The sequence below is a fragment of the Ursus maritimus genome, unplaced genomic scaffold (assembly GCF_017311325.1).
Source record: "Ursus maritimus isolate PB19 unplaced genomic scaffold, ASM1731132v1 scaffold_2, whole genome shotgun sequence".
In the NCBI taxonomy this organism is placed as follows: Eukaryota; Metazoa; Chordata; class Mammalia; order Carnivora; family Ursidae; genus Ursus; species Ursus maritimus.
In genome coordinates, this window is record NW_024424452.1 from 63152837 (window position 1) to 63166810 (window position 13974).

Below are 13974 nucleotides of genomic sequence, written 5' to 3' on the forward strand. Positions count from 1 at the left end.
TACATCTTGAACATTGCTTTCTTCTTCAGTGAATCAATACATAATAGTTATTATTTTGGCAGATGTGATTTGAACATGCTGTATACGGACCAAGCTGTAAGGTTAATTACTTCATTCAGTTTGACTTTATTTAGCACAGGCCTGTGGCTCTGCCCCTCCTCTTCACCTGCCTGCGTTCTAGGGGCAGGGGAGAAGAGTCCAACCCCAAGTGGGGCAAGGTGACTGATCTCATAGACTAGGTAGATACCACTCTATTTGAGAGCACCTTTCTCAAAACAGGGAATGACACACATTCTTCGAGTTGATCCAATGACCTTCATATAACATACATTTGCTGCTCCTAATGCTGTGTTCTGTGGCGGACTTGATTTCTGGTATAATGATTTATAATGGTGTGTGAATGGCAGAACAAAGCAGGTGGAAGTATGACTGAGAAACGATGGAGACCCAGGTGGATAGTAGTCTTTATTCGGTGAGAAGGTGTCCCACAGACTTTTTTCACTCACTCGAAGTTCATGCTTCCAGTTTCTTGGGACAACCTGGGATATGGAACCGGGAGACGGGTGTCGGGATCTTGGACTAAATGAGAATAAAAGCAGGAACCAAGAAGATGGGGCCACAAGAGGTTGAGACAGTTAGCCCATTTCATCGAGGAACAGCACTCAGATTATATTAGAACCAGGAAGGAAACACAGCTTTTTAAACTGAAGTCTGAAATTCATATGAAGACAACCTAGTGAGAGATGCTGGCAGACAAGGAGAGCACACGTAGGCTCCTCCTGGTAACCTCACAAATTCTACAGCCATCAGCCTCCTTCTGAGGTTGACTCCGACTCACGGGCAGCCGTGGTACAGCAGGTGGCACCTGCCTGAGCAGCAGCTGGACACCCATGCCGAGAGGCTCAGCCAGGGCTGGGTAAGAAGCAGGCCGACTTTGTCAGAATACACGATGCTTTATTTTCAAGTCGACTTCTAGGTTCTTAATCAATGAGGGGTTCGGATATCTCCCCAATTAGCAAACCAAACCTGTTTTGTTTCCCAGATTGTGTGCGGCTGCCCAGGTAGCCGGGATGGTCTGGTGCCAACCAGAGAGTCTGGAGATGTCAGTCCTGGGCATGGTCAGTGTCAGTGCCTCCTCTGGGCTTCAGCACCTTGGAATGCTGTCGGATGCCTGTGAGGACGGCCACCCTGCCCCGAGGCTTAGCAGTAATTCACACAGGAGAAGGTGGTAGTGTAAATAAGACTGCAGTCCTCCTTGCTTGTGTACGCCGACGAAAAATCCCTGATAACCTCTTGCTCTGCAAAATCCCTACGAACATTCTTTACTTTTGAGTGCAGACTAGCTAAGATTCAAGATGTTTGCTGTTTTCTTGATACAGTATCGGACAGTGCAGACGAGGCTCTTGGTTCCTGATACTCATTGCCTCAAAAATCTAGAGATGAGCATATCTTTCCAAAGTAAGAAAATGAAGTCCATATCAAAGTTATGAGATGACCAATGATATATCTAGAGTTCTTAGAGAAACAGCCCTTTGTAAATTTGCTAGGGGGTGGGGATTAGTCAATGTGTTGGTTGTTCTCTTAATTCTAGAGTTTACCAAATTTTATTTGGTTTATTTCTTACGATTTTCTATTATTGCTTGTTTTTTCTCTTGCTGGAATAAGCCCAAGTGCTTTTACAACATTATAAAAATATAACTGCTACTTATCGGATTATTAAATTAACACCAAAACCTTGCACTTGCTAGATGTTTTTATACTTTAAAAATATTTCATGTTGCATATTGGATTGTTTTTTATTACTGGAATATTGCATATGGATTATTAACTATAGTCTATAGATAGGGAAGCTGAGGTCCACTGGATAAAGAACTTGTTCAGTTACATAGCTGCCAATTTAAGCAAAGACGTGGACTGAAATACAGATTTCGTACCTTCACACAATTCAAATTGTTAGAAATTCTGAGTGGGAATTATGCTCTCTCCACATCTCCTTCTATTCTTAAGCTTTTTGTTTGGTTTTTACTGTTTCATGTTTCTCATATTCTCTTGTTACCTTCTCATTAGAGTGCTCTTGGCTGCTTTTTGCGTCTGTGGCTCCCCGAGTGCGTGGCAGACGACTTGATAAATGGCCCCGGGCTCTAATATCTGTGCGAGAAACAGCAATTTTTACATTCTGTAATTCTGCTTTGGAATTTCCCTCTACCTAATCTCTGTAGTTACTCTTATCTTACCCTGCTCAGAGAAGGGTTTGCCTTATTGGGTCTGGCCGTTTATCCCTCTAATCTCATATCAGTTTCCAGCAAGGTCCTGCCAAATCATTTCAGAAGAAAGCAGTGCACTCTCCCTGACGAGGAGTCAGGAAACCAAACCCTTGCCGCGACTCTGTATTTAGACTGTGAGCAAGTTATTTCTTTTCTTTAGTGTGTGATTTCCACAGATTTTAAGAAACTGCCACTTCAAGTTATCTGTTGGATATTTAATGTGCAGCCGTTTGATGCATCTGCTGAATTACTTATGTCACATGGAATACTAGAGAACATACCTGCTTTTCTAAAAGTTCTGAATTAACTACAAACACCAGAGTGGACTGATGAGATTATCACTTAAACATGGTTTTGGTTACATAATAAATATATTCACATTGTCTTCCTACTGTGTCTTGACATGACTCTGTCAAATTATACAAGTTCTTATCTTTCAGTTTTGACTTGCCTTTAGCTGTAGAATCACAAATAAATCAGCAAATATTTGAATACTTTCCTAAATTGCATCACCATTAGCCATGGAATTTTTAAGAAAATGTATATTCTAGGGCTTTACTCTAGAGAAAAATGACTTTTCAAACTGGAGAGTAGAAACCTTTGTTTAAGAAGCCACCTGCATCGTTCTGATGTGTGGCTAAGGGTGAAAAGTAGTTTTTGAAGGTTGTAGGGGTGGGAGTGCTTCTGAGGTAAGCAAAGTGGTTTCGACGAGGCTCACTTACTCAGCACATGTGTACTGAATGCCTGCTCACGGGGTGTTATCGCTGTGGGAGGGACTGAAGCACAGATAGGATAACTTCCACCGGGAGGTGCTGGTATCGTAGGGGGAATTATCCTGACAAGTACTTTATGGCGCGCATATTAGAGTAGGAGAATGTGCAGTCTGACAACACTGAAGAAGAGGGTCCTAAGTCAGCCCTGATAAGACTCGTATGAGAGATGGGAGGAGGTCCAGGAAAAGCGTCCCAGGGGAATGATCCTTGAACATCCTGTCCAGGAAGTTGTCTGAGTTTGTCCTTTTGACAATAGAAAGTAGGGCAGAAAAATAAGGGGCCATTAAATGTCTGTGAAGAAGAATGGTGTGGTAAAAGCAGCCTTTATAGGATGGTGGTCTGAGAGCAGGAGCAGGACTGGGGTCCTAGAGGCAGAAGGTCCCACACTGTGTGAGTAGATGCAAAGAACTCGCACCAGGGTGGCGGTAGTCAAAGAGAGGAAGGTGAGATAAGGAAACACTGGTGGACTTGGACATGTGACTGCATATGGAAATGAAGAAGAGGACTGGGCCGAAGGTCTCCATAGCAATGTCAGGCTGGTGGTACCTGTAGCTGAGAGGCAGGGGTTGTGGAGTAGAGCTAGGCGAACAGATGATGGTGAATTCTTCTGTCTTCTTGGTCTTTGTGCATTTGCCCTATATCTACTAGAATGCCTGTACTTAATGGTTGCTTTAGTTAAAATATTGGTTTGGCTGTAATCCTGTAACCTGTAAAAGACAGACAGTTAATTTCCCTCTTGATGGGAGTGTCTGGGCAGGTAAGTGTCCAGGGTAGGACGGCTCACTTCCACCAGGCTGGCCAAGCGCTTTTGTAGCTTCACTGCCCCGAGCGCATATTACGGCTGAAGATGGCTCATTTCCATAATTCTGCCTTTAAGCAGAAGCAGAATTCAAGAAGCAGAGAGGAGGTAGAGAGCAAAGAGATTCCTTTTTGAGGCTGTGCTGTATTGCTCTCTACGTTCTATTGTCTGTGCCTTGGTCACATGGCTATACCTAGGTATCAAGGAGGCTGTGAAAATGCTGTTAGCTGGCCAGCCATATAACCACCAAAACTCAGAATTTCTCTGCTAAATCATAGAGAGGATTTTGTGGCGTAAGTTCTTAAACATGGGACCTGCTGCAAAGGCCCTTATTTTTGTTGAATAAATGTGCTTAGTATTTGGTAATGCTGAGTTGGAAAGGAGGGAAGGCCTCCAAGTGGAAGTGCCCAGGGGGTAATGGAAGACACAGACTTGTAGTCAGAACTGTGAGCAATCCATACAACATGAATATGTGAGGCCCTTCTAAAGACTATGGATGAACTTCTTCAACAAAAGCAGTTTAAAAAAAGGCAGCAAAGGGGCCTTGCAGTGCTTGTAGGTTACGTGGTAAGAAGCAGAGAGAGAATCCACGGAAATAATTGGACAACCAACCGTCTAAAGATGCTGCAAAATATTGTTTCCTGAGGCAGGAAGAGACACAGATGAAACGATATTGTGGAAAGGATGAATTAAGGAGGACAAAAATAAAAGATGCAGAGGGCCAAGGCAAGTGTACGAGGGCAGAGAGCTGACTGTTGAACAGAACAGAAATTTCAGCTACGATTTGCAGCTTGCCAACATTAGGCTCCATTTAGAGCCTCAGATCAGATGGGTCAGTCTACAGAGGGAACCTGGTCTATCACAGAAGAACATTGCTTAGAAGACACACGGTAAAGGAAAGGTTCTATTGAGAGTATGGAAGTGTGTCCGTGAAACTGTTGGTGCGGTTGTGTGTGAGGGATGATACTACTGTGTCAGGGCTGACAGCAACGCTTAACGATCAGGTGCGATTTCTGTAAACAGAAAACAACACATTATTTTAATTTCTATAAATAGCTTCATTTAGGCTAGTTTTTTTTTTTTTTTGTATAATCAACAAGTAGTGTGAACCACATTTGATTAATTGGAAAGTTCAAATCAGTCTCAAAGGATTTTGACTATGTGGTGTTTCAGTTCTCTGGAGTGTTGCGTGGTGGAGAGAAGGGGCTTCCTCAGCTCGCTCAGGGGCCTCATATTTGGGTGTGCGTGTCACGTGCTTCCCTCGAAGTGTGACTGGTTTTGCTTACACTATCTAATTGGGAACAAATCTGAAATGTGTTTTTTTGGGTTTTTTTTTTTGGCTTCTGTTTTTGTTTGAACTGACCCGGAAGTGAGGCCTGTTCAGCAGCCAAGAAAACTTTGACAGAGACACCGTCTTTAGCTTCCTTTAATTTTGAACTTAATAGAGAGGAAACCTAGGTACAAGCTAAGTGGTTTAGCAGCTCCTCTGAATTCGTCAGATCTTATCAATCATTGCTGCCCGACAGAAATATCACGCAAGCCACAGACACCATTTTCCATTTTCTAGTAGCCATATTAAAAAAAAAGTATAAGGAGACAGGCAAAATGAAATTCTTAAAAAAAAATCTTTTAAGTCTGCTTCTTTCAAGTGCCTGACTAGCTGTATGAGCCAGTTGGTTCAGTATCGGACAGCGCGGTTCTAGTGGATTCATCATGAAGGAGTTCATTGAGGATTTGTCCTTAATTTTAAGTGTGGGAGTTATACCGGCACGAACGCTAGTGATAATGTTTAGTGAATTGGTTTTCTACTGCTTTACTTTTCAGCTTGGATATCTTAAAACAGCTAGTTGTGTTGCCAGCAGCCTGGGTTGATTTGGGTCTGCCTAGGACGATGTGGGTAGAGGCAGTGAAGTAAACCGTTCTCCGTCTGGGACCGCTGAGCTCCTGCAGTCTCACTGAGAGCTCACTGCTGTCTTTACCCTGAGGCTGTAGGGGAGGGAACGGGGAATTATGAGTAGGTTTTGAGTCAGTGTCCTCCTTATCGTTCTGGCCTTCCTTCCCCAGTGCCTTACTAGTCCATGCAGGTTGCTGTAACAGAATGTCATTGACTCGGTGCTTAATGAACGACAGAGATTTACTTCTCACAGTTGTGCAGGCTGGGAAGGCCAAGATCAGGGCACCGGCCGATTCAGTACCTGGCTTGGAGCCTTCTTCCTGACAGCCATCTTTTCGCTGTGTCTTCACATGGCAGAAGGGGTGAAGGGTATCTTTGGGGTCTCTTTTACAAGGGCACTAATCTCATTTTTAGGGTTCCACTCTTATGACCTAATCACCACGCCGAGGCTCCACATCCTAATACCATCACATTGGGCATGAAATTTTGGGGGACACAAATATTCAGTCTGCAGCACCTAAGTACCGCCCTTTGCCCAGGGGCTCCCATCTCAAGCTGTCCTAGGGAAGGACCAGTTTTTAAATCCCCAAACCATTTATGTTCTGATGCTTTTGTAAACTACAATAGAAATGAATTACTCTATAAATGAAATTAGAAAAACCCAAAGAAAGACATACTAGTCTAAATTCAGCAGATCAAACATCACTCCATCGTATGGCTGTAAACTTCTAGTACTTGCTCTCAATGTCTGTACGTACTTATTTCTTGCTGGGCAGGTAACACCCAGGACTTAGCAGCAGCCTGCGATCTACATTTTGAGGAGGGAACACTTCTTTACATCTGCAGTCTTTGTCATATCAACCTCTGTATAAAGCACGTCTTCTGTTTTCCGATCAGGACAGGAGGATCAAAGCGACTTAGTAAGATGCTGGACGGTGGGCCAGTGGTGGAGCTGGCATTCTGACCCAGAATGGCAGCCAACCCACAGGAGTCTTTGTGAGAGTTAGGGAAAGGTGTCCCTTCCCCTGGGTGGGCTCTCACTCTGTCTGCTATTGGAGCGCAGCCCGAGCCATGTAGGATATGGTCCTATCAGACGCAGCGTGCTCTCCCTACCTCCCTTTGCCAGGGTAGAAGGACAAGAGAGTGGGCAGTGGGAAGAAGAGCTAAAGTGGAGACTAAGTGTTGTCTCTGTCATTTTACTGTACATTTTCATAGAATGGTGGTTGAAGTTGACAAAGAAAACAAAACTCAAGTTGATGAAAATGGGTGGTTTTCAGAATTTCTAGTTCAAGTTGTGCCCAACCTTAAGTTTTTGGTGTACCTATTTAATTAGTGTGTACTGTCCTGAGACTCCCATTATTAGAAATTTCCATATAGTCAGCCAGGTAGCGGGTGTTCAAAATAACACAGGAATATTAATATTTAACAATCTATTAAAATATGTGTGAATACATCCTTGTTTTTTTAAGATTTTTAAAATTTATTTGACAGAGCAAGAGCACAAGCAGGGGGAGCTGCAGAGGGAGAGGGAGAAGCAGACTCCCTGCCAAGCAGGGAGCCCGATGCAGGACTCCTTCCCAGGACCCTGGGATCATGACCTGAGCTCAAGGCAGACGCTTCACTGACTGAGCGACCCAGACGCCCTGAATACATCCTTGTTATCTTTGCTGCTTCTACCATCATAATTCTACTATAAGTTTCTAGTACTGGCTTAGTTTATAATTAAATGAAGAAATTTTAAAAAAAAAGTATGGACAGTGGAAAACGACCTAGGATATCTCCTTGATACAGTAATCATTCAAACCACAAATTAGTTAATGTTAATTTGAAACACATCTCTAGTTAAGTAGCCTAATTATATTAACTATATTCGGGTTGTAAAAGTTTGACTGGGGCCATATACACAGTTTTGTTCTCTTCCTATGGCCTAAAATTGCATGGTTAAAGCAGACATGCCATTGGTCATGTAGGATGCCAGGAAAAGAATTACGGGAGAAGTCATTTGCAACCACTGGAAAACTACTCTGAACTAATAAAGGTCCGGATTTCTTAGGAAATTACACGAGAAGATGGTGAGATTATTTTCTTTTGTAGACTTAAACTGAGTAATGAAAAGTTGACAGTTTATTTTTGAGAAACTATTGAAAATGCTTTCCTGAGTATTTAAACTTGGTGTAGCTATTACTACTGAACTGGGCACACTGTTTGCTAGGTGTGCTCCCAAGAGTGCCGAGTGCATCATGAATGCCTGCTACAGCTTTTTGAAGTCGATGGTGCTGTTATTTTTTTAAATAAGGAAACTGAGGCTTTACGATGTTGGAGTAACTTTTCCAGAAAGCTCTACCTAGACGTAGGAATCAGAATCTGCATTTTAAAAAAGATCCCAGGTGATTCATGTGCATATTAAAGTTTGAGAAGTAGGGTGCTGGGGTGGCTCAGTTGGTTAAACATCTGCCTTTGGCTCAGGTCAGATCCTGGGGGCCTGGGATGGAGCCCCACATCCGGTTCCCTGCTCAGCGGGGAGCCTGCTTCTCCCTCAGTCTGCCACTCCCCTATTTGTGCTTTCTCTCTCTCCCTGTGTCAAATACATACATACATACATACATACATACATACATACATACATACAAAAATAAATAAAATCTTCAAAAAAAAAAGTTTGAGAAATAGTGGTCTATTTTCCAGAGTCCATGTTCATAATCCCTACATAATGTTCATGATCCATACATAGTCCTGCCTCATTGGTAATCTAAGATAAAAACTTTATTAAGTATATTAGCTGAATCTAATACATGAATTTAGATAAATTCAAAATAATCCTTTTATTTCTGGTTATATCTTCTAATTCTTGCAGATTTCAAATTTGTTAATTCTGCATTTTCCATTTTTCAACTAAGGCTTCTGAGATCAGTTTCTAAGAGTCAACTCACTCCTCTCCATTGCTCCGGTGGTACCTGGATTCTAGCAGTGTCCTAGTTTGATAGCTTCTCCACCCATTTCTTAATTGGGTTATTATTATTATTATTATTGCTATTGAGTTATATAAGTTCTTTATATGTTATTGGATATACCATTTGCCAAAATCTTCTCCCATTCAGTAGGTTGCCTTTTCGTTTTGTTGATGGTTACCTTCATATGTTACCCAGGGTGTTTTTTTAAAAGAAGGATAAATAAAGACTATGGTTTGTAATATAAAGGTTGAGTTAGTCCAGGGAACTGTAGAGTCAATCCCTTTAGACATCTGTCCTTCCCGTGTATATGCCTTCTAGAATGCAATGGATGGTTACTATTCCTACCTATAATCTCAGGCATTTAAATGTAAAATATAGTTTGTAATAAGTTTATTTGAATTATAACAGAAGCAGCAAGTGAACAGTCTATATGGCATTTTATTTTATTTTATTTTTTAATTGACTTATAGTTGACACACAGTGTTACATTAATTTCAGGTGTACAGCCTAACGATTCAACATCTTTATAAGTTAAGCTGTGCTCACCACAAGTATAGGTACCATCTGTCCCCATACATCACTATTACAGTGTCATTGGCTATATTCTCTAGGCTATACTTTTTATTCCTATGACTTATTCATTCCTTAACAGGAAGCCTGTCTCTCCCACTCCTCTTCACCCATTTTGCCCAACCTCCCACCTCCTTCCCCTCTGACAGCCAATAATTTTTTCTCTGTGTTTATCGGTCTATTTCTGGTTTTTGTTTGTTTGTTCATGTGTTTTCTTTTTTAGATTCCACGTGTAAGTGAGATTATATGGCATTTGTCTTTCTCTGTTCGACTTATTTCACTTAGCATCATAACCAGTAGGTCCAACCATGTTGTCACAAATGGCAAGATTTCATTCTTTCTTCTGGCTGAGTAATATTCTGGTGTATGTACATTACCATATCGCCTTTATCCATTCATCAGTTGATGGACACTCGGGTTGCTTCCATGTCTTGGCTATTGTAAATAATGCTGCAGTAAGCATTGGGGTGAATATGTCTTTTCAAATTGGTGTTTTCATTTTCTTTGGGTAAATACCCAGAAGTGGAATTACTAGATCATATGGTATTTCTATTTTTAATTTTTTGAGGAACCTCCATACTGTTTTCCACAGTGGCTGCACCAGTTCACATTCCCATCAACAGTGCATGAGTGTTCCTTTTTCTTCATATCCTCACCAGTACTTGTTATTTCTTGTCTTTTTCATACTAGCCATTCTAACTGATGTGAGATGATACCTCCCTGTGGTTTTGATTTGCATTTCTTTGATGATTAGTGATGTTGAGCATCTTTTCATGTGCCTCTTGGCCAACTGTATGTCTTCTTTGGGAAAATATCTATTCAGGTTCTCTACCCGTTTCTTTCTTTTTTTTTTTTTTTTTAAGATTTTATTTATTTATTTGACAGAGAGACAGCCAGCGAGAGAGGGAACACAAGCAGGGGGAGTGGGGGAGTGGGAGAGGAAGAAGCAGGCTCCCAGTGGAGGAGCCTGATGTGGGGCTCGATTCCAGAACACCAGGATCATGCCTTGAGCCGAAGGCTGATGCTTAACGACTGCGCTACCCAGATGCCCCTCTCTACCCATTTCTTAATTGGTTTATTATTATTATTATTATTATTGGTATTGAGTTATATAAGTTCTTTATATATTATTAGATATATCATTTGCCAAAATCTTCTCCCATTCAGTAGGTTGCCTTTTCATTTTGTTGATGGTTTCCTTCATATGCAAAAGCTCTTTATTTTGGTGTAGTTCCAATAATTTATTTTTGCTTTTGCTGCCCTTGCCCAAGGAAACAGATCTAGAAAAATGTTGCTAAGGCCCATGTCAAAGAGATTACTGCCTATGTTGCTTTTCTAGCAGTTGTATGGTTTCAGGTCTCACATGTAGGTCTTTAATCCACTTTGAGTTTGTTTTTGTGTATGGTGTAAGAAAGTTGTCTAGTTTCATTCTTCTGCATGTAGCTGTCCAGTTTTCCCAATACCATTTATTGAAGAGGCTATCCTTTCCCCATTGTATATCTTTATCTTCTGTGTTGTAGGTTAATTGACCATATAATTGTGGGTTTATTTCTGGGTTTTCTGTTCTGTTACATTGATCTAGGTGTCTGTTTTTGTGCCATACTGTTTTGATTATTATAACTTTGTGGTGTGTCTTGAAATCTGGGATTGTGATACCTCTGGTTTTGTTCTTCTTTCTCAAGATTGCGTTGGCTACTCAGGGTCTTTGTGGTTCCATACTAATCTTAGGATTATTTGTTCTAGTTCTTTGAAAAATTCTATTGGTATTTTGATAGGGATAGCATTGAATCTGTAGATTTCTTTGGGTAGTGTGGACATTTTAACAATATTAATTCTTCCAATCTATACTCTGAGAACTATAAAAAAAAATTGATGAAAGAAATTGAAGATGACACAAACAAATGGAAAGATCTTCCATGCTCCATGGACTGGAAGTCTGTACGACCTTTTAAAAGATAACCTGTAAATATGAGCCACTCAGGTTTGAAGAGCAAGGAAGGACATGCAAATATCAGCAGTCTTAGAGATGGTACCTGGAAATTAGTTTGGAGAATGGACAGGAAGCAATGAGAGTCATCTGTGATGCTAGAGTCACTTAAAGGGCTTTTTGAAGTGCAGATTGAGGAAAATCTGATGCCCACACTTTCTGGTTAGTAGGTTTGTGATAGGGCCCATGATTTTGCATTTTTAGTAAGTTCTCAGGTGATGATCATACGTGCTGGTCCAGGGAGCACACTTTGAGAGATACTGCACTAGATTTGAGAGGCTAGTTAGAAATTTTTTGCATTGATCTATGTAAGATAAAACATAGGAATAAATGCTGGCAATAGAGTTGAAGAGGAAGGGTGGATTCCAAAAATATAGAGGAGTTATAATTGACAGGACTTGTTAACAGACCAGAGTATACAGATGAAGCAGAGGTAAGAGTCTAGATTGATTTCTCGATTTCTAACTTTAGTAGGTGGGTGGAAAATGATGGTGCCATTATCTCAATATATGGAATAAAAGAGAAGTTGGATAGGTTTTGGGGTGGACCTAATGACGAGTTTGGTGTTAGACATGTCAAATGGAGATTTATGTGCAGAAAGTAGGATACTGTAGAGTTGAATATACAGTTACAAGAATGAATTTATAAGTGCTGGCATGTATGTCTGTAGAAGAGAAATTATAGGTCATAAAGTGAACAGAATAAAGTGCTCAGAACAGAACTCTGAAATATGCCAGTATTTAAGGTGAAATCAGAGTAATTCACCTTGAAAGGGCCTGAGAAGGGCTGCCAGGAGCTGTGGAATGAAGAGTTTCTGTAAGGCTGTGATCAGTCTGTCAGCACTGCAGAAAGGTCAATTGACATATGGATGCAAATGCATTTAGTTTTGTCAGAGGGTCACGGATGGGACCCAGATTGTATTTACCTGAAGTTAGAAAGTGTTTCTGAGGACAGAATACATGCCTTTTGTTTTTCTGATATTAAGTTTCTATTCACTTCTGAAGAAGATAACACTATTGATAGAAATACTTGGGGTGTGAATGGATTCATATTCAAGGGTAAGCTAGTATTTTAGCTGAAACTTGATGTTTAAAGAGCAAATTAAGAATCAAAATTTGTGTGTGTGTGTGTGTGTGTGTGTATACACATATATATTCTTTTGAGGAAACATTGTCTCTTGTGAGGTATTATTCCTTTTTACAAGACGCTTGCAGAAATGAGTGTGGAGGATTTTGTGGTTGGTTCCTTCTGAAAGTGTTGTTTTACTCTCCACCCCATCCCTGCTGGGGAACCAAGAATGCTATTATTGCTATTAAGAATATTGTTTTACTCTGTGACTTTGTGTGACAGCTGGGCATGATTCTTTAATAGTTTACCGATTGGCCCAACTTCAACAAAAAGAAAGACAAGGTCAACAAATGTGATAGCTGTTAGGGCAGCTGTCCCTTCTGATAATCTGACCATAACTGCTTTTTCCTTTTCCTCAGTGTTTTTTCTAAGCAGACTTACAAAAAAACCATGACAGTAAATAGAAATGACTGCCCTTCAGGACCTGGGGTACTGGTTTCATAAGCAAGATTTATCAGTGGTGTGTCAGTGTCTGGAAAACATAGTTTAAATGTGTGTGTCCAAGAACAGCATGCCCACCTCTATTTTAGGAAAACTCCTTGTGGGGTGTGTGGATTCACGGACTCATTAGGACTCTCTGGAAAGCCGGATTTGAGATGGAACAGACATAGCCCTTTGGATTTGCTGCTTGTATTCCTCTATTAATTAGTTGGAAATTTCCCCACAAAACGTGGGCCAAATGCAGAATGAGAGGGACGGCCAGTAAAACAGTGAGCTTTCTGAAGGATCAGAATCAAGGCATGTTTTCTATTTTGTGCTCAAACAGGTCCGATCTAACAGATTCTGTGTGTAGAGTTTACTTACCCTCCACCTGTTGACCAGTGTTTTAAGGCCCGACATTATGATAGGAACACTTTAAAAATCTCAGGCTGCAAATGATCAAATGTGTAATTGTTATTTCATAGAGACTAAACTAATGTCCTAAAGTGTTAGAAATTTTACACGCTGACAGATCAGTCTCTTTAAAGACGGGTAAAGAGCTTGCCATTGAGGCTGATGGGTGAAGATGGTAAATTTGGAAAATGTAAGACATAAAACACAACAGCTCTTTTCAGATCAGTGTTGAATACTTTAAGTAATGACTTTAAGCCATACATTTTTCATTTAGGATTAAAAAGAACATGTTATCAAGCATATCATTGGAGTTCAAATTAACATTTTCCCCTTTTCCTTTCTTTGAGCAGGTGGTCAAGTTATTAAGCAACAAAAGATCACAAGCAGTTGGAATATTAATGTCTAGCCTTCATTTAGATATGAAAGATATACAACATGGTAAGTATAAAAATAAAAATTCAGCTTTTGCATACCCAAATTTGGGCTGAGAGATGTGCTGTTGGAGTTTTGAGATTACTATGTTTCCCGTAAGCACTACCAAACTTTCTACCGGGATCGTTTCTGGAGGAGTTACTAGTAACTTGACTTTTATGTTGTTTCTATATTTTGCTGAAAGCCTAATTCTCATGTGACGTATTTAGTCTGCATTAATAAATATTTCATTTTTAATTCATCAGCAATACTGGTCCCACTGTGCTCTGTAACTAATTGGACTATCTCTGAGGTATTTACTTCTGGATGCCATGCTCTAAGAGTGACTGATAAGCGGGAGTC

The 13974-nt window shown here is 40.6% G+C and overlaps 1 protein-coding gene across 1 annotated transcript in view; it reads left to right on the forward strand.

The window, feature by feature from the left end:
- FMN2 (formin 2) overlaps window positions 1-13974 on the forward strand; it is a 357463-nt gene that overhangs the window by 149233 nt on the left and 194256 nt on the right. The window contains exon 5 of the mRNA XM_040636046.1: window positions 13551-13638. Within this exon, the coding sequence (XP_040491980.1) occupies window positions 13551-13638 (88 nt within the window). The remainder of the gene's footprint in view (window positions 1-13550; window positions 13639-13974) is intronic.